The sequence below is a fragment of the Ceratotherium simum genome, chromosome 18 (genome assembly GCF_057802395.1).
Source record: "Ceratotherium simum simum isolate JZ-2026a chromosome 18, ASM5780239v1, whole genome shotgun sequence".
Lineage (NCBI taxonomy): Eukaryota > Metazoa > Chordata > Mammalia > Perissodactyla > Rhinocerotidae > Ceratotherium > Ceratotherium simum.
Genome location: NC_141917.1, coordinates 34,254,667 through 34,277,915, shown reverse-complemented (window position 1 = coordinate 34,277,915; position 23,249 = coordinate 34,254,667). Strand labels below are relative to the sequence as shown.

The following is a 23,249-nucleotide window of genomic DNA, read 5'->3' as shown; positions in this document are numbered from 1 at the left end:
CTTCAGTTCTGCTAGGATCTCCACAAATGCATCACGTTGTTTCCTGTTCTTCGCTGTTTCCATATTCTGTTCCCTTTCCCTTTTTATCTGGCTCACTCCTACCTCTACACAATCGGATATAAATGAACCAACATATTATGAATTTGCTGGCTTAGTGTCTTTCATCCTCTAGATAACATGAATAATAAAATGAATATCCTTTGATGCTTTGTCTTGAAATTTGGTAGAATTACCTTATATGAGTATGTTAATTTACTTGTTTATGCAGGCATCAGATATTTACTGGGGACCTGCTATGTACCAGACGCTATGATAGCATCTGAGGAAATAAGACATGGAAAGATATGGTCCTACCTTTACGCAGCTCAGTCTCATGGATTTGGAGTCCTGGAAATCAATAATTAAAATAGAAGTGTGTGCAGAGAAGAGTGCACAGAGTCGAGGACCCAATTCCTTTGTGGGCTCCCATGGGATGTAGCATTTGCACGGAGATCTGAAGGATGAGGCAGAGTTTGACAGGGACTAGAGAGTTGCAGGTTAAGGGAATGGGCACTGGGGTGTAGGAGGGCAGTGCGTGTTGAGGGATTTACAATTAAGTCCTTGTTGTCAGAGAGCAAAGGGAGAAGAGTTGGGTGGAAATGCGCATGCGCACAGACACACGGTCTGTTTTCCACACAGTGGCCAGAGTGATTTTTTTAAAATATAAATCAGATCATGTCACTTCTTCCTCAGCTCAGAAACACTCCATGGCTTCCCGTCTCACTTAGATTCAAGTACAAAGTTCTTACCGTTGTCTCTAAGACCCTCCATTGTTCGTGGACTCCAACCTCACTACCTTTCTGATTTCATCTACTACCATTCTCCCTCTCACCCACTGAGTTCCAGCCATACTCTCTTCCTGTAAGTTTCTGGAACATTCCAAGCATCCTCCTACCTCAGGGCCTTTGCACTTGTTATTCTCTATACCTGCAATGTTCTTCCTCATATATCTGCGTGGGCTCACTCCTTCAATTCACTCAGGTCTCTGATCAAAATACCAGAGAAGCTTTCCCTGACTGCTCTCTATATAGAACAGAAGTCCCTCCTCTTCTGGTGACCCTTCATCCCCCTTTGACACTAGAATTTATGTTCCATGCAAGGAGGGGCTCCATCTATCATAATAACTGAAGAGAATCATGCCTGATGCACATTAGGACTCAATAAATACTTGTTGAACTTATTAATTCTTCACATCATAATGATACTTTGAACATATAGAGCAGAGCTTTTAACTTTTTCCAAGCAGTTACATATTTACCACATCCATTTGATCATTACAATATTCTTGTGAGAAAGGTCTTATTGTTTCCTTTCCAGAGACACACAAACCAAATTCCATAGGGGTTAAATATTCCGATAGAAGTTAAGTAGAAAATGAAGAGCAAAAGTGAGCCGAGAATCCATGTATCCTGCCTCTGGGCCTCCATTTTCTTTTACTAAACTTCTGTCTGGCAAGTCCCATCACCACTAACAATATAAGGGAGAGTGTTTTGTTCTCAGTATTTTGTACTAGAAATGTGTCCTCAGGGTATAACTTCCAGAGCACACAAGCAAACAAATTCAGTCATAGTTGTCATTTATTGGAAAGAAGCAAAGCTTGGGTACCTATTTTAGAGAACATAAATTAGAGCTCTATTACTAAAATTGGTTTAGATTTTATTTTTATTACAGTAGCAGATCTGGATTCTGAAGGGATAGAAAGAATCATAATTATATTGTTATGAAGTTGAGAATAAATCTTTGTGAATAGTATTTTGGTTAAGTCCAGTCGGGTCTGATAGTGAAGGTGTCAAATAGAAATCTGGAAGGCTGTTTTACCTTGTCTGTACTTTTTGTGAAGAGGAATGATAAAGAGTAAGTGAGGTTTATTAATCCTATTTATTTGGGACCAAATGTGTTACCAAAATCCAAGAAATATGAAAGATTTTTTAAAAAATCCTTTACTGGGAAACATTTTTGAGATAATTTTCAGCAACGTTGAAAAGTGTCCCAACATAAAGTATTCCTTTGCTAGGATAATTCATAATTAATATAGTTTCAGCTGGTTTAATTTTTTTTCCATTCATGAGAGCTTGTCAATATTTTATAATATTTTAATGAGACTATTTCATGGCCACGATCTGTTTGGAAAAAAATATTCAGCTTTAAAATATAGAAATCTGTGCATGGTTTTACGTTGTTATTTCTCCCTTAATGAAGAAAATGCCTGCAAAAAATGTTATAATGGAAAAAAAAAAAAGCAGAACAGAGTCCAGCAACCAGCAAAGCTCCTTATAGTGTCTTATAGAGTTTAATTAAACTAATAACTTTAAATTCTATGACTTTGAGTATCCACGGTTCTTCAAAGAAAAGCTAACACTAAGAGAAGCTTTCTCAGGTACCACAACAATTCACGAATGGAAAGAGTAAATAATTCCTGCTCATTCCTGGGCTTTGCCATCCTTAGGCTAGAAGCCATAGGATGTAATCTTTAGAGAGAAAATAAAAGGTCATGATAAACATTTTTGTCTTATATTAAAGAAAAATAGCTTTCTATTCTAAGATCTCAAAGCCCTGAAGACTATTTTCTGGGAAACAGCTTGCTGTATGTATCGTCTCATTTGGCTAGTCTTCCCCTTGAGAATGTGCCTGTAACCACAAACTGTTATTACATCCACATATAAAAACCATTTGTAATAGCAGCTGTTCTCCAATTCAGAGCTAGCTGAGTCTTTCCACTAAACTCCTGTGTGGATTGTTGGAATCCCTACCAGATAGGTACTGTGTAAAGGCCAAAAATATCCCATGGGAATAAACTCAGGGTGTGTAACTTCGTCATCTTGTCCTTTTATTCGGGGTACCTTGATATTCTTTATTTAGCAAATCCCATTTTTTTGTGTGTATACCACATCAGTCATCATAGTGATTTCACAGTCATGTGTTTTGTAATACAATGTTCCCCAGTATTCTATATCAGTGGGGTATGTATGTGTGTGTGTGTGTGTATAGAAGGTATTTCACTTGGTTTAAGCATTGAGACCAGCAGGGAGAAGGAAGGGGTAAGGGGCAGTGATATTCAGGCTTCTTCCATGATGTTGTGGCACACGCAAGGAGAGACCTGACATAGGCTTCCTTGTGCCACCAGATAAAGTATTGAATATTCTCTTGCCAAGTTCAGCCTTTGTAGCCCCTCTTTTCAGCAGATTAATGTCAGCCTTGAAGCTTTAGGAGGGAGCAGGCAGAAGAGGTAGAATAACCATAATTCACTCTGTTTCTCTCTTTACTTGTAAATGTGTATGTTTCATACTCTGGTCTTGAGATGTCTTTGCTTCTCCTTTTGATCCTGCTTTTATCCCCTCAAAATTTTGTCAGCCCCTTCACATACCTCTGCTAGCTGCACTTCTCCTAGTGAGCTCGGAGATGCTGGGAATGAACAAGTACATATCTTAGGACTAGAAGGCAGCCTCTAGTGGTCCATAGACAGTCAGGTGGTGTTTTTCAGCTCCAACTCTGTGGGAGGTCCTTGAATCAGAATTATAATTTTCAGACAGCATTTAGTGATCACTGTGGTTTGCCTAGTGCTCTACCCATTGCTGTAGATATGAAGACAAATTGTCTCAGCATATTCAGTGAGCTCAGAGTCTAGTGGGGGGTGAAGGGAGGTCACAATTACAACGTGTGTGGTGAGTGAAGGAAGCACAGGAGCACCTCAGAGGTGCACCAGACGGGGAATGTCCCTGGGACATTGGAGTGGGGGCACCGGATTGGGGGTGTTGGCAATGGTTTCTCCAGGGAGGATGACACCTGAGGCAAGGCCTGAAGAATAGGAAGGGTGTTGCCATTTGAATGTGGGGTGATGGGGTATTTGGTGGTGTGTGTTTCAGGTAGCATGGACAAAGGCTTAAAGACTTGATTCCTCAGGGAGCAACCACCTTCTCAAGCCTTCCCTGTACTTGATCATTAGGGGTTTCCTAAAGATCACTAGGGCCTTCCCAAAGAAGGTGCCTGAAAGAAGAAATATATTGCAGCCACACTTAAGAAGCACTTAACAGGAAATATGGGCATAAAATGGGGTTTTATGTAGTAAGGCAAAATCTTACATGAATGCTCCATTGCCTTGGGTAAATGAAATGTTGACATCAAGTGCAAAAATCATTGGGTTATGAAAAAGAGAGCTTGTTATTCGGGATTAAGTTTATTGTGATAACATAAAGCTTATTGTAATGATTACAAGGGGATTTATTATCACTTAACCAGAGTTGTTTATTACTGAAGAATTTTGACCCAGGGTTTCACACGGATATCTAAAGAATTAAAGAGAGAACACCATGAAGCAAGTAATGGAAAGTACCAAGGCCCTGAGTCATTTAAAAAGAAAATGGTGGATTCCTAGGTCTTGCACGAGGCCTGCAAGTGATGAAGGGAGGCAGGGAGAGAAAAGCTGGAGAAGCAGGTGGAGGAGAGAGATTTGTTCCAAAGTTGTGATGAAGTTAGCAAATAAGGGCGTACATATTGAAAGCCGAAGCCCTTGGGACTAGTCAAAGCATTTAACGCTACACTTTGTACCCGTTCCTCTGCCTTTTCTGACTTTTCTTCATGGAGAAAGAAAGAAAGCAGAATGATGGGAATGAACAAGACCCCGCTAACCCTAGATATTTGCATGTAGAGTCAACCCCTCCTCGTTGACTGCACTTTCAAAACATTTCATGGTTCCTACAGTGGTCAGGTGAGGAAGACAAGGCAGTCGAAGAGAAAACCTCAGCACAAAGAATTTAAAGGACCAAATGACTATTAAATGGCAGAGTTAAGATAAAAAACTGGGTCTTTGGACTCATAATATAGTGTTCTTTGCTACCACACTATACTGCATCTCTTTTTTAGGATTTATTTTTAAATGTTAAAAACTCAGCAATTGTTCCTCCTTTGTGATTCATTAATCTATGCAGCTGCGACACCACGTTGTGGCTCAGTCCCGCATGGTTAGAATAGAGCGCTAAAGTGGGCGTTAGTCATATTTTGGCTTCATAGCCAACCTACTGTTGAATAGTGAATTGTGACATTCTTTAATCTTTCTGCATCTCATTTTCTCTTTTTCCTTGATCTGTGTTATGTCTCGGAGCTAAATGTGAATGGAGTCATCTAACTACATTGTTCTCACTGCAAGAATATGCGTGGTGCTAGTTTCCCAGGCCAGACATATGGTTTGCCCCCAAATATGTCGTGGTTTCATTAGTTTTGTGGGTCTCAGGAATTGTGTGTAGGCCATTTTCTGTATAATCATATGTCCAACTTCATGTAGGAACTTAAGAGCTCCTAAAGAATTCCCTGGTAGATTGTAGAAATGTTAAATGTCTGTTGTATGAACAGTACTAGCTGACATTTTTCGAGCACTTGCTAAGTGCTGAACACTTGCATCTTATGAAGCCTTACAATAACCCCACGAGGTGAGATGGGTGGGGAAGCACGGGCATGGGAACCCTGCACAGCTGGTGTGGAGCAGGGTCAGGCTTTGCTGGCTCCAGCCCACACTCTGATCCACTATGCTCTTCATGATTCCTCCTAAAACGGAGCTAGTTGTTCATTAAAATCCAAGTGGCTGCTTTCACACCAGATGTAGATCTTGCTCAAATAATGAGAACAAAGTAAGAGCTCCCTACAGAAAATGTTCTTCAGAGGCCCACAGATTGTTCACTTTGTTCGCGGACAGACCTGGAATTCATTGTGACGTGCCATATTTGAGTTACATGAAATGTAAGGAGACCTGACAACTGTAGAAGTTCGAATATTCATCATTAATTTCAGCTCTTTAATTAAGCTTCTGTGACACGTGCAAACTTTCTTTGAAGCTTGGAAAGGAAAATAGATCATTAAAAATGAAGTGAAAATGAGGTTTTATTTCTATCGCTATGAATTTTCTTAAACAATAGGATCTAGAAGCATATAACTTGTTATTAAAGGTGTAATGTCTATACACTTTATATGTATTTAGCACTAGTTTTGACTAAATTAAAGTAATAGAGTTTATCTGTTTTTGAAATCCATCCTAGATTCCTAATAGACTTCCCTTTTTCTTCCCATTCATTCAAAAAATATTGACTGCCTTTTGGGTCATGCACTGGGTTAAGTACACTAAAACCTTTTAATTACTGGTGCATTGGTAAGTTGACAGGTTATCACAGGGAGTAAAATCTTCTTAATTAAGCCGAGTTATCTGAAATTTCTTCTCTGATCATGTACTTGGTCTGATGGCAGTTTTGAGAGAGATGTAAACCAGGTAGCAGGTGCGTATTTTAGTAGGTAAAACACTGAGATAGCTAAAGATGATGACGACATCATGTGTGGGGATTTTATATCCAAAAAGGAAGGAATAGAAGAATTTTGCCATTTTTAATAGAAGATCTAGAATGTGATAGATCAGCCTCAAGGGAAATGTTAATTTAGGCTCCTGGTGCTTGATACTTAGAAAGGAGCTTAATGATGATCATAATCAGATCATCAGAGTTAATGTTTCAACTGTATGTGCCTCAGAGGCCACCTCTATACTGGTGACGAGTGTGGGGGGGTATGGTTAATGGGTGAAAACTTGCTTTCCACTCTTAATCCCCTTTTATTTTGTGTTTGAAGAAAGGGTACTGTGGCTAAAGAAAACTGAAAAATGTGGATTTAGGTCAGCTCACACATTTTACCAATGAGCAAACTGAGGGTCAGACAAATTCTAAGAAACGCAAATAGCTGTATAAGAAAGTGAATATAATCATGAATTTACCTCACTAAAATGGCCCAGCAATGAACCATTTTACATGGTCATTTTGTCATTAGGATATAAATTCTGACTATTGAGTTACCTCCAAATTGTGACATAGCTATACTGGGGGAACTGAAGGGGTTTGTAAGAGTTAAGTCTTCATGTGACCCAATGAGAAGTTAGTAGATAATGTCTACAATTGATTACTCAAGAAATAAATAGCATGGTAAACTTAATATTGAAAAATGCAGAAGTAAGAAGAAAATGTATAGAAGTAAAAAAGAAAGGGCTAAAAGAAGTTGAAATTGATTCCTGTTGAGAGCAGGTCTAAGGGTATAGAAGGGAGGCAAGAACTGCTGTTTTCTGTGTATATAGTACTTTTTTAACAAATAAAATTAAAATTTTTTTCTAAAAGGGATATTATGCATTTGTGTCCCGTGTATGCTAGGGACCCTTGGTAAATAATAGCTCATGTTTGTCAAGGAGATGATTCCCTGGAAGAGAAAAATAAGCACAATACTAGAAGTAAAATATCTCATTACATGATGTAAGGACTGAGATTCGAGGGGTACAATTTGTGGCAGGATGTTTCCAACTAAATCATTTATGCCTTTGGCTATTCATTTGGCATTCACCCTAAATTATTTTAGGGACAGAAGCTGCCTCCAGAAAGAAAGTAAAAGCATGACTGTGCAAAGATTTGAAACAGCCTGTACTTAGGAGACAATTTCTCTGATAGTTCCTATTTGTCCTATAGTTATACCAATTCTAAATAAGGATTGGTCCCTAACTACTCTTTTTGGTTTCTTTTTTTAAACAGGGAAATGCACATAAAATCCTGGAGAAATGTACGTTACCACTGACTGGAAAGCAGTGTGTCAATCGCATCATTACTGAAAAGGTAAAATGCCGTTCTCTTTTTATTCTCCCTAATATCTACCACTGCCTTTTTTATTTATATGCATTTTTAGAATTTTTTTTACCTTCTGAAAGTGTATTATATTGGTAGTCATAGGATTAATTTAATCCGTGGGTAGACTGAATAGGAAAATTCATCAATTTAATGTTGCTAAATGTAGAATTCTTAATGTGCAACTCTCTGGCAGTCGACGTATACACACAATGTTGAGCTATGGTCCTCAGTAACTTTGACAGAGTGATATAATCAAAATTCTATTGATCCTTGTGCTTGGACTATTAATGTGGATGATATATACAAAGTTAAGCAATATTTATCATTTCTACCTTTATTTTTTGCTTTCCCAAATCACAAGTAACAAATTGTTGGATTTCATTTTAATAAACTCAGTAAAAATTGGGTTTTAATCATTTGGGTGCATATTGCAGTATAGCCCCCACAGTAAACCAAGAAATTTATTCTGTGGTTCTTGCATGTTTTCAGCCCTCTTTTATAAAGTGAACTTCACAACACACCAGCCATTTTAGTGCTTCTCTAGACTTTTTCTTCTTAGAAAATGTTGGCCAATGGTATAGCTTAAAGCTGCTCAGATCAGAGAGAAGCGTCACTGGCAGTTGTCTGTACAGTCACCTGTCTGACCCAGATTTGAATCTAGGATGTTGAAATGACATAATTCTCATAAGTGAGCTAGGAGGGTATCATTTTCTTGATTCAATATCTTGATGAAACCATAAAACAGAATTATCTGTATCAGAGTTTGTTTTTCTCTTAATGATGCTGTTGCTTTTGCCAAGAGCCATAGCTGTAGCGTCTTTGCATTAACCTGGTTCGCTAACCCTCACTGAGGTGTGGTAAGAAGCACCCTAAAGCAGCCCTTTGAAGTAGGTTAGGAGGTTCATAATACTTTCCAGAAGCCACATTTTAGGGAACACTCTGTCCTAAATGGTGCCTTCCCCAAGACTGTTTATGTGGAATTCCATGAGGCTGGCTTGTAGAGAAGAACAAGTGGATGAAAGGGCAGAATAGTTGATCTCACCATTTATTCCCTGAGTCTTACCATTTCTTGAACCCCTCCAAAACTATGGACAGGACTTGTTGAAAGGAATCCATTACTCTGAAAATAAAGGCAAAGCAGTCCTTGATCCTGCTTTCTTTAACAAAGTGGTAGAGCTACTAAGGATAATTCCAGCAACATTTCCCCCCATCTTCCTCTTCTCCTCTCCCAAGTAAGCCCTCTCCCCTCCCCACTCTGTGTGTGCCCTGCCCTTGTTCTTGCCAGTTCAGTGCTTCTACCTGCAGTGCCTCCCACTCCACTCTGCCGCCCTAAATCCCACCCATCCTTCAAGGCTAATGCAATTTCCGTGTTCATCACGAAGAGGTTTCTGACCCTCTCAGCACTCACGATTTCATCCGCAGAGTGGTCCACCATTCATATAGGCACTTATCATCCAATACCTGCGTTTTCTTATGACATAACTTTCTTATGAAATACGTTGTTGTTGTTTAACTTAACTGCCATTTTAAAAAACTTGTATATTTTTTCTCTTCATCCTCATTGTTGTTTTATTCATGTATTTGTTACTGAGCATTTTGTGAGCAGCTTCTCTGAACCAGGCTATTCCCAACAGTGGGCTGCAGAGAGGAGGATAGTCTCTGCCCCCAAGGAGCACATTCAGGAGGGGTAGACATCAAGCTTCCAGCAGTACCAGCAGTTAGAGTAACAAACATGATAAAGGCCGTGATTGAGATACATGCCAGATGCTGAGTTAGGAACATAGAGGAAGGCTGCCTAACAGCCTGGGGAGAGTATCGGGCAAAGCTTCTAGGTGCTATCGAATACAAGCTTTTAACTTTTTTTGTAAGGCATTTCACAGTCTGTACCTTTTCTCCTCCAGTCTTAGTTTCTCTCTTTCTGCCTTAACATTCTCCCCACTGTGGCCATCCCTAAATGCTGTGAACTATGTTGCTTTCCCCCCAACTATGTTCTTCTGGGACTTTGCACATCCTGTCTCTCTTTCTGAAATGTTCTTTCTAGCCCATCCATCTGGCTAATTCCTCCTCATCTTTTATGTCTCAGCTATGTATTTCTTTCTTTGGAAAGTCTTGCCTATCCCTCCCCAAGTCTTCTGGATGCTTCCCTGAATTCTAGTACTTACCCTAACTTAGCACTGACCACTGTTTTGAAATAACCTGTAAGCTCTGCCTATCTCACTGTTTATCCAGCACTTAGCGTGGTGCTTGCCCATACACAGTGAATGTTGTTAAATAAATGTACTGTGCTTTTCTTGATGAGAAAATTGATAGATTGAGTGATGAGTCTTGAAAAATAAGTAGAAGTTTTAAAACTGAGAATAAGACCCAAGAAGCCCTTCTAGACAAAGGGAAGAAAATAGGCAGAGTCATGGAGGAATTAAGAAAACACAGCTTCCATTTTTATCAAGTTTTTATTTATACTTTATACCACTAAATGGAAATCTTCCTAAATATTTCAAAAGTAAATTTCCCTCTTTTTAATAATAGATTCTTGGCTTTCCAGTATATGACCTTGAGAGCTAATTAGGGTTTGATAAAGGTGTTAATAAAAGTTTTTTTAAAGTGATAAGTCAATTTGCCGTAGATTTTATCTCCCTGATCATCAAAGCTTTATATTCATGATACCACAGTTTTCTTTTTCCCAAACCCCTTACCTACTTGTTTTAATAACACAATCTAGAAGCTCTTTTTCTATTTGTTCCATTTTGATAAATTTACATTTGCTCATAATGCAGGGAAAAGAACATCAGTATGAATAGTGCTCCAGACACATTTTCTGCAAAGGAAAAATGTTCATTTAAAAAAAATATTTAATTGTCATTTTGGAATTAAATAAACTAATACAGCATACACATATTCCTAAATGACCATTTTTTCCCCTCTCAAAACACATATTCCTGCTGAAAAAAGGGTTTTTTAGGAACATAAAAATGTGCAAACACAAAAGAAATTTGCTGAAATATTTCCTCCTAAATTTAAATAATCTTTTCCAGTAAAATCAACTAGGTTATCTGTGAATTCATCAAACAAACAGAGAATGCAAGCATCACTGGTCCCCTTGATGTTTTGCTCCTGGGGAAAAGTATCAATTAACTGGAGACAAATAAGCATTTCGAGCCTTTGATTTGGGTTCACACACAAGTGATGATAAGTTAAGCTATTAAGGAGAAAGAACGAGCCTGTATCGTGCTCCTGCTATGTCCCAGACATGATGCCAAGTGCTTAGAGTATGTTTGTTATTTATTATATTTGCCCTGTATAACAATCTTGCGAAGTAGGTTTTTTGATATCTATCTACAGATGCCAAAACAGGTTCACCAAAGATTGCATGGCTAGTGTGCGGCAGAGCTGGAATTCCAGTACAACTCGAAAGCCAGGTTCTTTCCTCTACATGTTGCTTTGTCTTCATGTTTGCCTCCTCACCAGGAGTGTGTTTAAAAATGACAAATTAGAGTTTGACTTCAAAACTAGTTGAAAATAAAGACTCTAAGCCTGTAAATAATAGTTGAATTTAAGGTAAATCCAGAAGTTGAATTTAAGGTAAATCCAGAAGAGAGGAGAGATCTGGGAAGCATAATATTTAAGTCTGAGAAAGAGGAAACTAACTGTGAAAGCTGAAAGAGGCAACAGTGGCTATTGCACTGGAGGACAGTTTGGAGAAACAGCGAGTTGAAGTCATAGGGAAGCGCTTTTGGCTTTTACGGTTAGAGCTTCCCATCAATACGCAAACAGCCTTGAGACAAGTGAGCCTCCTGCCTCTGGAAGTTTCTAAGCAGAGCCCCAGTGACCATCTCAGAAGAATGTTTTTAAGAATTCGGGGGTGGGAGATTATATTAAATGACTGTCAGTCCCTTCCAGTCAAGTTGTCATATTTCTAGATGTGACAGTATGTGTTCTAAATCGGATACAACAGATTGAATCTATCTGCTGAAGGTTAAGCTGTACCAGTTGGCACTACCATCACCGGTGTTACCAACCAGAATGTTGTAATGGAAGGTTTAGAGTAAGGTTAGCCTTCTGTCTTGTCCTAAACATAAGCATCTTCATTTGATTTGTGTATCAGAGGGAGATTCTCATGCTATCCTCTCGGACCTCTCTGTTTTCACAGGACTTAAAGGGAGAGCTTTAATATTTACCTGGGGGTCTTTCAGGGCCAGGACTGCTAACCCTTTATAAGGACTCTCAGCCTCTTCAGAGCCTCTTCTTTTGTTTCCTGTAACTCTTTACCCAGCAACGGGGATCAACTTTTCCCCCAGCATCCCAGTGCTTTCACCTTTCAAATTTCTCCTCCCTCCTCCTCCCCCTCCCGCCATTTCTTCATTCCTTTCTTTCTTCAAATCATTATTAATCATCTAATTGACATTTTGGGCGAAAGTGTTAGACTTAACAAAAGGAAAGTAGTTTAAAAAAACTGGTTACAATAGTAACAAATGCCATCAATAGTCAACACTCATTTATTTTCTGGCATCAACAGTGCATCACAACTAATTGCCAGTTAGAGAGTTAGCATCTATTCTCAGCAAAATATAATAGTTACGGTTGACATTTTTTCATTGCTGATTTTGACAGTCTTTTACCTGGGTCTTGTCTCTCTTTTAGGAACTTGAGAGGTTATTTCTATTTTGTGTCATAAAATAAGTACTGTGATAAAAATTGTCATTGTCATTTTCTTGACTCCGACAGGCTGTGTTTGATGTGGACCACAAGAAAGGGCTGACTCTGATGGAACTCTGGGAAGGCCTGACTGTGGATGACATAAAAAAGAGCACTGGGTGTGATTTTGCAGTAAGTGTTTCTGTGAACAAATCCAGCCACTTGTCCTATATCACGAGCTTGATTAATGGGTGTTTATAGGACATGAACCATTAATTTGTGATCATTTTTGGAGCTGACCTTTGCAGAGAACAGGAGTGGAAGGAAGGGTGCCTCCAGATGAGAGCAGGTGGGAGCAGGAGCAGGCTCTGACTCACAGGCCAGGGCTTGGCTCAGGAGTCAGAAGCAGGAGAGGGAGGAACCACCAGGAGCTGCTGGAAACAGAAAGTCAAGCTTGAACCCTAAGCTACTTTCTGTAAAGTCGCTCACAGTCCTCTGTTCTTGGGTTACATGTCAGCCATGGCTAAACTTGATTAACTCAAAAATGTGAGCCACACACAGAGAAATGATACTTCCTTATTTTTAAACCCATCTGTGGCTTATGACTTGCTCTTTGATTAACTTCTATGCCTGATTGTTCCATCCATTGAAGATATTAGCATGTTGGGCTTCTGACACCACCAGATTTATAGTCACGGAAGAGGTATATCCTGCATTTGAAGAAAAACATAGTGCATAAAAACTCTGACTTACAAAGCAGATAAGTACATCAGGGGAGTATCCATTCAGGAAATCCTCAGATTTCTTTTTAAAACAGAGAGACTAAAACTGTAATATAAATAATTGCCCTTTAATATAAAAGCTTGTTTATAAATCACCAATCACCTACCTAATTGGGGTTGAGAGGATGGCTCAGTCCATTTGAAGTTAATCAAAAGTAAAGGTGAAATGTCTCTGAAAAAGGAAAGAAAAGAATTTGCTTCTCACATACCTTTTAAGAACAGTTCTACTCATTAAAATGAAATATATTTATAAGAAGAAGAAATGTTACAGCTGCCCATCCTGGGGAAAGTAATTTAACAAAACATATTTGATAAATCATGCATATATTTCATACATTTCTTCCTTAGGTACTACACGCTTGGCTGGTACCTATCAGTGCATAACAAATTTCTGTAAAAACGATTTTGCTGCATAATTCATTGTCCACATATAACTGTTTCTGGTCCTGTATGAAGGTCTTTGTCTATTAACCTTTTTTGAATTTCCCTTTGGAAAAAAAACGTCTGTCAGCAATACCTTGCACGAAAAGCACATCTATAATTAGCTTTTCAATAACCTCAGGGAAAAAAAAGGATTTGTTTGTACTTTATTTAGAATTTCTTACTCCAGTGACAAAAGCAAACAATTCTACTTTTTTTTTTTTTTTGTGAGGAAGATTAGCCCTGAGCTAACATCCATGTCAATCCTCCTCTTTTTGCTGAGGAAGACTGTCCCTGGGCTAACATCTGTGACTATCTTCCTCCACTTTATATGGGACGCCGCCACAGCATGGCCTGACAAGCGGTGCATCGGTGCGTGCCCGGGATCTGAACCTGGGCCGCCAGCGGCGGAGCGCGCACACTTAACCGCTATGCCACGGGGCCGGCCCCCAACAGTTCTTCTACTTAATCAGCTATTTTTTCCCCCGTGTAGATGAGTTAACCTCTTCTTCGGCAGGTAGCATTTCTGAGATCCACAGAATATTCAATTCTCTGCTGCAAAAGAGACTATACAATGGAAGACCCTTGTTATCTGTTTCTTTTTTATTCACGTAGGTAAATCAGGAACGAAGAAGATAGATTTTTACTGGTTTTGCTTTTTTTAAAAAAAAATGCAAATTTCCATGTTTTGATGTGGAAAATATTGAAAAATATCTCTATGGTCCCTCTTTTATTACGGTACCACCCCTCCTCTTTTGACATTGACATGTAATCTTGTTTCCTCCAAATTAAGCTGTTGAGATGAAATGTTAATTTGTATGTCAGTGTTGTTCTGACAGTGAAAAGGTGTAGTTACATCAGCTGAACCATCTCGACAAAAGAACTGGCTTTTGAGGATCTGATGACCAATGGTATCTCTTTAGACCCTGACAGATGAATCACATGTAGTGGATTGTTTCTCTGTAAGGCTGGGGACTAGAGTGCTCTGATTAATAAAATGTTCTGCTTAAAGCTGAGTTATCAATAAGATACATTTAATAATAGAAGTACATTAAGGATAACATTTCTTTATTTGATAATTCAGAAAGTACTTCATGTTATGATCTAGATGATATTCCATGTGATTATTACTGCATAGGTAGGATTTTACTCTATATGTGACTGTATATATACAAGTTACTCAAGATTTCTGTGTGAGAAAAGGCCCATTCAGCCTTCACTGTATAACTGGAAGTGAACATTCTAGAAGGGAATAGTTAGACAGCCAGGTTGTTGCATAATAAAGAAAAAAAGGTAAAAACCTTGGTCAGAGTAATTGTGAAAATGTGTTGGTATTAAGTACCATATACCTAAGAATATGAGTACATGAATGGGCAAAAGATACAGAATATGGGTATAAGCTGATTGAGAAAATACTGAGAATTTCAAAGAAAAAGAGAAAATTGACAGCATCAGGACGTGACAAAACTATGGTTTCAGGGTATTAAAAAATAATGGTTATAATGAAATATTTGGCCATTTCAAAAATAATTACTAAGACTTTCCTGATACCACAGTGCAATTAGCAACAAGAACAAAAAATGTGGAAGGAAAATGTGTCCTTTAAGTATAACCTGAAACAGCTTCTTAAAAAATCGTAATGACAAAAAAATGTATGATGAGTTATATTCATGATTTTGTGTCAGTTGAAAGGAGGAGTTTTCTTTTCAATTGGTATGCAAGTCTCTTAAGAGGCATATATGGAACTCCAAAGGAGGCTGTGGAAATTTGTCATAGAAATGCAAGTATTGACTATATTTCTGGAACCTTCACTGCACTCCCAAAATAAGATTCTGGTCAGGAATTGTTCACAGCAAGAGAAGCCAACCCATAATGGACAGAGATCTTATTTCAGAGACCTTATTTCATTTTTAAAAAATTAAAAACAAATTAAATCCATATTTGAAAATCACGTGGTAGAATAAACTTGCAGAGGTCATTAGTCATCCATGATTATGCGTTAAACAGCCAGTGTATGCCCCATGTTGAGCTATGAAATGTGAATAAAATAGAGCAAATTGCTATAGTTCCTACTCCCAAAGGTCTTGGGCTTATTCTCCAGGCAGAAATACACCTAAACCACCAGTGGCAAAAATTAAATAAGAATACTGCTTATTTATATGTTTGCAATGGAATCTTAAAGAAGCCAGCTGCAGGCATTCTTTGCCACGTTGAATAAATTTATACTCTCAATATCTATTATGAGCTGGCATTATACTAGAATTAAACAGTATACTCCTGGGATTGTAATGGACTGGGAAGACAAATCGTTGGCTTATCTTCTACACTTAAGTCATATAGTCTTGTGCCTAGCCTGTAGATAACCTTGGCAGTATAATCGGCTTTAACTTGCATGGGCTTACGACGTTGATGAGACTGTGAGAGAACAGAATGAAAAATGGTGGTTTAGTAGATGTTTTTTGTTGCAAAAATAGACAGGCCTAGTCAGTGTACATACAGCTTCATTTTCTTCTCTTTTGATGAAAGTCAGTTTCCACATTGAGAATATAAATGATATTAAGAGCTCAAAATTGGGGCATCATGACAAGGAAAAGGATCAGATGTTTAGTTTAAAAACTTAAGGTGTAAGGTGTTCAGTTTCTTTTTAAAGGAAATGCTATAAAGCATCTATTGGAAATGACCTGTTTTCAAAAAAGAAGAGTTTTATTTCATTAAATTATTTCCACAGATGCTCTGTTGTTAAGAAAAGAAAATGGATTGTTTGTGAGACACATTTTCTAAATACTCAGAGACCATATGTCATTTTTTCTTTTCAGTCGAGTTGAAGATCTATGCAAATATGGGCTGTGACTTTTGTCTATTTATTATATGTCTATTATTTTGTCTATTATTGTATATCTGCTCTTGGAACTGGCAAGTCTGAATGAGCTCTCATTTATCCTAAGCTATATACCAAGGCGTGCCGTCCCTTTTATTCTGATCATGTCATTGTTTTAGTAGAAAAATGGAAAAGGGGGCATTAAATCTTGACATTGTGAAGAGTTAATACAGAAACAATTTATAAATGAGCTAAAAAATATTTAACCTCATCAAAGCCAAATAATTGCCTACTCCTATTTTTAATACTGACTTAAACTCTATTAGAAATCTTTCTTCTAGTTCTTTGAAGCTTATCTAATCCATTCACTCGTTTTTTCATTCATTAATTTAACAAAATATTAACTGTTTATTCTGGAAGACAAAATGCCAATTAGGCCAACTTTGATTGCTATATCCTTGAGGGCTAAAAAAAATCACCTGAATTTTAATATTCCTACTGTGCTTTCCTTGGGGATTGTTACTTACCAGGACTCAGTGGATATTTGCCAGATTGAATGAAGAAATCTGTACCTGGCATTACGCCTTGAAAAATCTGTCAAAATTAAGCCAGACCACTTACATTTAGGTTTCTTCTTCCACCAGCTCTGTCATTAAATGTTGACCTGTCCTCGTTTTTCTCTGCTTCAAGACTCCTAGGAATGCATTTGCTGTTCTGTACAATGAACATAATTATAGTCAACATTTAATATTTTTAATGCTATTACCTCCTTTTTGTAATAAGTTGGAATCTTTTTACCACCTTTATATCACTTCCATTCTGATTCTGAAATTTCTGATAAAACTTTGTCATTGACCATACATGTCTTCATTAATATGTATCCAGTTAACCCAAAGACTGCATTAAGTGTATCTTAACAAAATTGTGACTTGGCTGGACCTATATTGAGGATTTTGAAACTTGTGCCTCACTCTGTGTCTCTGTTTTGAGTGAAGTCTCAGAGGCATCAACCTGATCCACGCAGTCGCGAGCTTGGTTTTCTGGATGCTTTATTTATCTCCCTCTGCTCCTCCTTCACCACCTCCTTGCTGCCAGTCTTCATGATCCTTAATTTAGGAGCTATAATGCAAGAAGGTTGAGAACTTTTAAACACACAAAATGGAAACAGAAAAGGAGTTCTCTGTCTTACTGGTTCAGAATGGAAAATAATGAGGAAATTCCAGGGGAGGTCCATGGCAAGGCTGCTTGTTGCCTACGTCATTCAAGTTTGGAAATTCAAAGGAGTGTTGTCTATACCATGAGGTTTTTTATAAGTTGATTATTTTTTTCTCTTTCTTTTACCAGGTTTCACCAAAACTCACGCCAATGCGACAGATCGCAACTTGAAATGTGGAGTAGTCATTTGTCCCAGGCCATGTGTTTGTCATTTTCACCAAATAGGATTTCATTGAAAGGATGTCAGTAAGAGAATTGTATATTTAACAAGCAGTTTTTGATTAGTTTTCTTCTAGAATCTTATGCTTCATGTAGCCATATACAGACTTTGTTCTCTCAAGTATGCTGTGATATTTTAATGAAAAAAAGAAAATATATATGATTATTTGTTTTATAAGTGCTGAGAAGACTGTCTTTACAATTGGTGCTCACATTGGATTTATCTTCACCTTCTGTGCTTTGTACACTGAATTATGTGCAGTTTGTACCAAGATGGGCCCTTAGGAAGAGTTTCACTGATGTGCTTTCCCTCATAACTAAACCATGACATATAGGAAAAAAGAATGAGGGAGAAAAATAACTCCACCCAGAGTACACCCAAGGCAGCATTGTGCGAGTCCTGAAAGATACCATATATGTGAATTTTGATCAGGAGAAATGCTGTCTTGATGATTATGTCTTTCCATCACCCTGGTCTGACTTCTCTTTTGGAGCCCATGATTTTGTGATTACATCTTGTTTTCCTAGAGCATCCTTCCTCCTCCCACACTTTTTATAACTAAATAGATGCCAAAGGCGGCAAACAGGAATATCTCTGTGTGGGAGAAATGACTGATTCATGGAAGATACCAAAGGGTGGGGAGTCTGTGGGTGCTGACATCCCACCAAGAAGTTGCCTTATAAACCAACCAACCAACCATCTGTGCTTTACCAAAGACTAAGGCTTATTATAAGAAGAGGGCTATAAACCTGACAGATCAAGTCAGTCTTCTCATTTTAAAACAGTGCAGTATTCCTGTGTATCCAAAAGTGTCCTTGAGAGTCTTTCTTGATGTGATTGAAGCCTAGTGGGCTACTTGGACAATACGCCCTCTTAAGCCAAGAGGGGTTGTGGGTAATTTATCATGAATCCATAGTCATGATGACAGCAGAGTTTCAGCAAAAAAAAAATTCTTTCTTTTCAGGCTCTTTTATTTTTGTTCAGAAAAGTTTCTAAATATTGGATGCCTTTTTCTACAGAATGGTGTTCTTTCTTCTGCCCAAGCTACTTCCTTTAACAAAGTACTTTTAACTCAGCATTATCCAACTAGGGGAGATATGAGCAAATCCAGGATTTGAAGAGCAGTGAGCTTTCATTGTTAGAAAATAAACATGGTGGACTGGGTTTTGTAAGGAACTTCTCCTCAGAGGTATCCTCAGTGCCAAACAGTTGCCGGGGGGGATTGCTTCGGAAGCATCCTGCATGTCACATGGGAGAAAAAAGTTCAAGAATCCTGAAGACAGGCCAGACAGCTGTCCTCTGGAGAGAGGTAAGCATAGTACAGTGCAATATAGCATTCCTCTGGCACCAGGTCTAGGAATTTATGCATGTTTTTAGGTTATGGTTGTCACTGAAACTCACTTTATCTTCAGATACAGCTACAGTTGTGTCATTCACAGAGGGAGGAGAGAGGCTTTTTGTGAGAAGCACACTCCATATATAAAATAATCTTTCTGGCTAGCTTCACGGTTGAAAGCATACTCTACCACTACTGGTAAAATGGACTCGTCTTAGAATTTGTGAGGTCTGGAAAATAATATATATCTATGTTAGAGTTATGATTTAGAAAAATTTATATTATTGCTGGTTGCTATATTTGCAAACTTATTTGCTTTTCATTCCACTCTATTATTTTAGGATAATGTGATTCTAAGAATGTTCCCAACTTCAAGTGGCAAAACCTAAGTAGATGATTTTATATTCTTAAAGGGTAAAGAGTGCCATGGATGTTAAGGAATACAATAAATAGTCTAAATTGACATAGATCAGTGTGATTGTCGTTTTTCTCATTTGGGAATGGTGTGACTACTCGTGGGAATAGTACAACAGAGATTGGTAGAATGGTCAACAATAAATAAAGTCAGCACACTTCACCACTTCTAATCAAGTTGTTGCTTTTCTTTTTATTTTACCAAAGAAAAGATGTTGTCCTTCATGAAAGAACAAATGAAATGTTTACCTAAATGAATTCTGCACTTTGCTCCTTGTCAGAGCCAATCATTTGTCTATAAAAATTAATTATCCCAGGCTTCATGTGTTAATATTTTTTCTGCTTTTTTCTAACATTCCTTTAGGATACACATGCATTAGTTAATTTTCCAATGGCGTGTTGAGTTTGCTTGCGTTTTAAAGTGGCTCTAGTGCTAGTCTGCCTGGCATCTGTGTTGCCCTTCTATTAATAGACTCACCCCCTGGCCAAGGGGTTGTGTGTGTGCCCAGAATATTTTGGTGGTTCTCCTCTGTCCACAGTGGTTATACCCAGGGGTGGGCATATGACCCAGGATCTACGGTCACATGTCACTTAACAATGGGGATACGTTATGAGAGATGTGTTGTTAGGCGATTTCATTGCTGTGCGAACATCATAGGGTGTACTTACACAAACCTAGATGATTTAGCCTACTATACACCTAGGCTATATGGTACTAATCTTATGGGACCCCCATTGTATGTGCATGTGGTCTGTCATTGACCGAAACATTGTTATGCAGTACATGACTGTAGGTTATTTCTCCCATGTTTAAAAAATGGAAATGAGAGAGAAACCAATTTTCTTATTTCTCTCTGGTCACCAAGTCATAAGTATGTGAGTCTGGCACCAACACCTCATCTCCCCCCTACGTGCGCACACCCCCCCCCCCCACCAGCTAAGCTCCAGTTGGAGAGAAAGAAGCTGAAATACAAACACACTGAGCTATAGAGAGGGAACATCCCCAGGACATTTGGGTCCCTGATTTTGGATATGCCTAAGGCCAACTTCTCCAGCCATACCTGTACATGAGCTTGCAAGGCTCTCTTTTTGTTTGAGCTGGGTCTTTGCCACCTGCAGCCAGAGTATGAACTCAAACAGCTTTTGTAATTCTTGAGTTCTGGGAGGGAGCTGGTCTCCTACAAAAGTTAGGCAGAATATGAGCAAAACTGCTTGTATCTGGGCCCAGGGAACACATGTAAGAGCATTTATACGTGTTACCAGTGGGTAGGAAGGTTTTCTTTCTCTTACAATCTCAGTATAATCAGCACAACTTTAAAAATTATTCCAACGGGAAGGATAAGCAGAGATTTATTCAGTGGATGGATTTCTTTACACTAACCTCCCTTTTCTCAGAGGATGTGATCTTGAGTTCTTTAAGCTTATTTTCAAATTCTCTGTCTTTAAAATGGAGAGAATATAATGTTTTTCACTATGGTTCTATAAGATGTAATTAATACATCTGATTGCAAAAATACTGACATCTTTATAAAATGCAGTTCCATGATATTACCTTGGGATAGACTTGTCAGTTATTCCTGTCCTTTTTTTCAATGTCTACACTACCTTACCATCTAAGACCATATTGAATATCAAAGTGGATTTAAGCATAAATATCAATAAATATCATGTGATCTGAATACACATTTGTGTGACATATACTTGAAGGTTCCTTCTTCCATAATGTTAGATATGTCTGTGTAAAATCTTCTAAAGACACCGTTTACAGACCACACAGTAAGTCCCATGAGAGTGATGCCTATACCAATCCAGGTAACAAATTGATAAGACAATTTCTTTCCTCAAAGCCACAATCAAATACAAATGATATTTAGTTGGAGAGATTAAATGTGCTTGATTATCATGATCATTATTACCCTTAGTGGAGTTCCACTCTGCATGGTCCATTTGGAAACAACCTCAGGCAACTATCCTGGCTCTTTTGTAGCATGACCCACATTGGATCCATAGGGAACACTTCTATTTCCACTGACAAATGATAGGAGCTCAGATGCCTAATGCAGTCATTTTATCTTTGGCTCATTCCTAGGCATTCCATCTCTTACCCTTTAAAATTTTCAACAGGAAATCAGACACCAGTCCAGAAGCTCCCATATAAACCTGGATGTTGGATTTGAAGCCCCTCTCTCTTGATGTGGGAATAGGAGGTAGCATCTCCCACTTTGCCTTCTTGGTGTTAGAGTGCCCAATAGCTCTCTAAATCTTCTCCATAAATACTCTTTTAATCTCCGGTTCCCAGCCCTTGTATGCACTCAATGTGAGTAAGAGTTTAAGAGTTGTCTAACTGGTTGTGTGCATAGTGGCCTCATTTTGTAATATACATTGTGTGTGTGTTTTAACATCTTGTGTATTGTATAACAACTCCGAGACTTGCCCACTGTGGGGTTTCCAAATATGTTTATTGAATCAATTTACTAGTTGAAAACATGAGGTGATAGTAAGCCAGGCCTGAGGATTACCCTCAGCTAAATAATTAGGTAAGACTTCTAAGGAAGAGGTAGGGAAAGAAATGAGGCTAGAGGCTGTAACAAAGGAATAAAGAGACTTGTGATAATCACCTGCATTTTGTTTAGCGTTTTGTAATTTACAAAACACCTAGAATATGCTAGCTAGCTTATTTCATTCTCACAATAATCTGCCAGGGAGGCATTATTACCTCCATTAAAATTAACTTCATTAGTCTGAGAGAAGTAATGTCCATCAATTCTTTAATTAAATTACTTTCAGGGCTACTGTTGGATTTTGCCAAAGTAGCTAATGAAATGGGAATTAAACCCCCTGAATAGCACTAGATTTGTTGCTCTCTGGTAAGCTATAAAACAGAGTCCAAAATCTTTAAACCTAATGGCACAAGTCTAGAAGTTTTGTTCTCTCTGTCCACACAGCTCTTGTGCACAACTCAGTTTATAAGGAAATGGGTAGTTGTCAAAATAAAAAGGATAATGGCAACCACCAGGCAAAATGTCCCTGTGGAGGACTTGCAATTACTGGGTTTGCTAATATGAAAGGCCCAGTGTAGACAACCACAGGTAAGAATACTCAACTGACACCAGCAGGAGAGGCTAATGGGCATTGCTTCATCATTGTGGCTGAACACCTTTCTGAAATTTGGTTTCCTTGGCGTTAACCTTTACCCACGTTTAAAGTCAGAGTTATGGCTCAGAATCAATCAGTTGAAACCCAGAGATAAGGTTGATATTGCTATTGGTCACATGGAGAGAGCATCATTCAGTCAGATCTAGTGCCATTCCTTTCATTGGAGAAGACAGGGTCCGTGGTAGGAAGAAAACTAGTCACAGCGTTGGAGCCTGTGGAGATATTAGGGGCGAGTGTAGGGGTAGGAAGGCATTAGGGCCATCAAAGCACATAACATATGAAAATATTTAATTGTTACTATTGTATTTCTTTGAATATAAGACACCATTAATTTTTTTTTGTATTAAGAATGTTTAACATGAGATCTACCCTCTTACCAAATACTGTATTGTTAACTATAGGTGCAACGTAATACAGCAGATCTCTAGAACTTATTCATCTTGTATAATTGAAACTTTATACCCATTGAACAGCAACTCATTTCTTCCTCCCCCCAGTCCCTGGCAACCACTATTCTACTCTGTTTCTATGAATTTGACTGTTTTAGATACCTCATGTAAATGGAATTATGCAGTATTTG

At 38.3% G+C, this 23,249-nt stretch overlaps 1 protein-coding gene across 2 annotated transcripts in view; it reads left to right on the top strand.

Moving 5' to 3' along the window:
* OXCT1 (3-oxoacid CoA-transferase 1) overlaps positions 1 to 19,568 on the top strand; it is a 139,616-nt gene extending 120,048 nt beyond the window's left edge. For both annotated transcript variants that reach the window (XM_087443237.1, XM_004422775.3), the window contains 3 exons: positions 7,584 to 7,664; positions 12,399 to 12,500; positions 17,673 to 19,568. In XM_087443237.1, the coding sequence (XP_087299363.1) occupies positions 7,584 to 7,664; positions 12,399 to 12,500; positions 17,673 to 17,714 (225 nt within the window). In that variant the 3' untranslated portion in view covers positions 17,715 to 19,568. The remainder of the gene's footprint in view (positions 1 to 7,583; positions 7,665 to 12,398; positions 12,501 to 17,672) is intronic.
* The last annotated feature ends 3,681 nt before the right edge of the window (positions 19,569 to 23,249 follow it).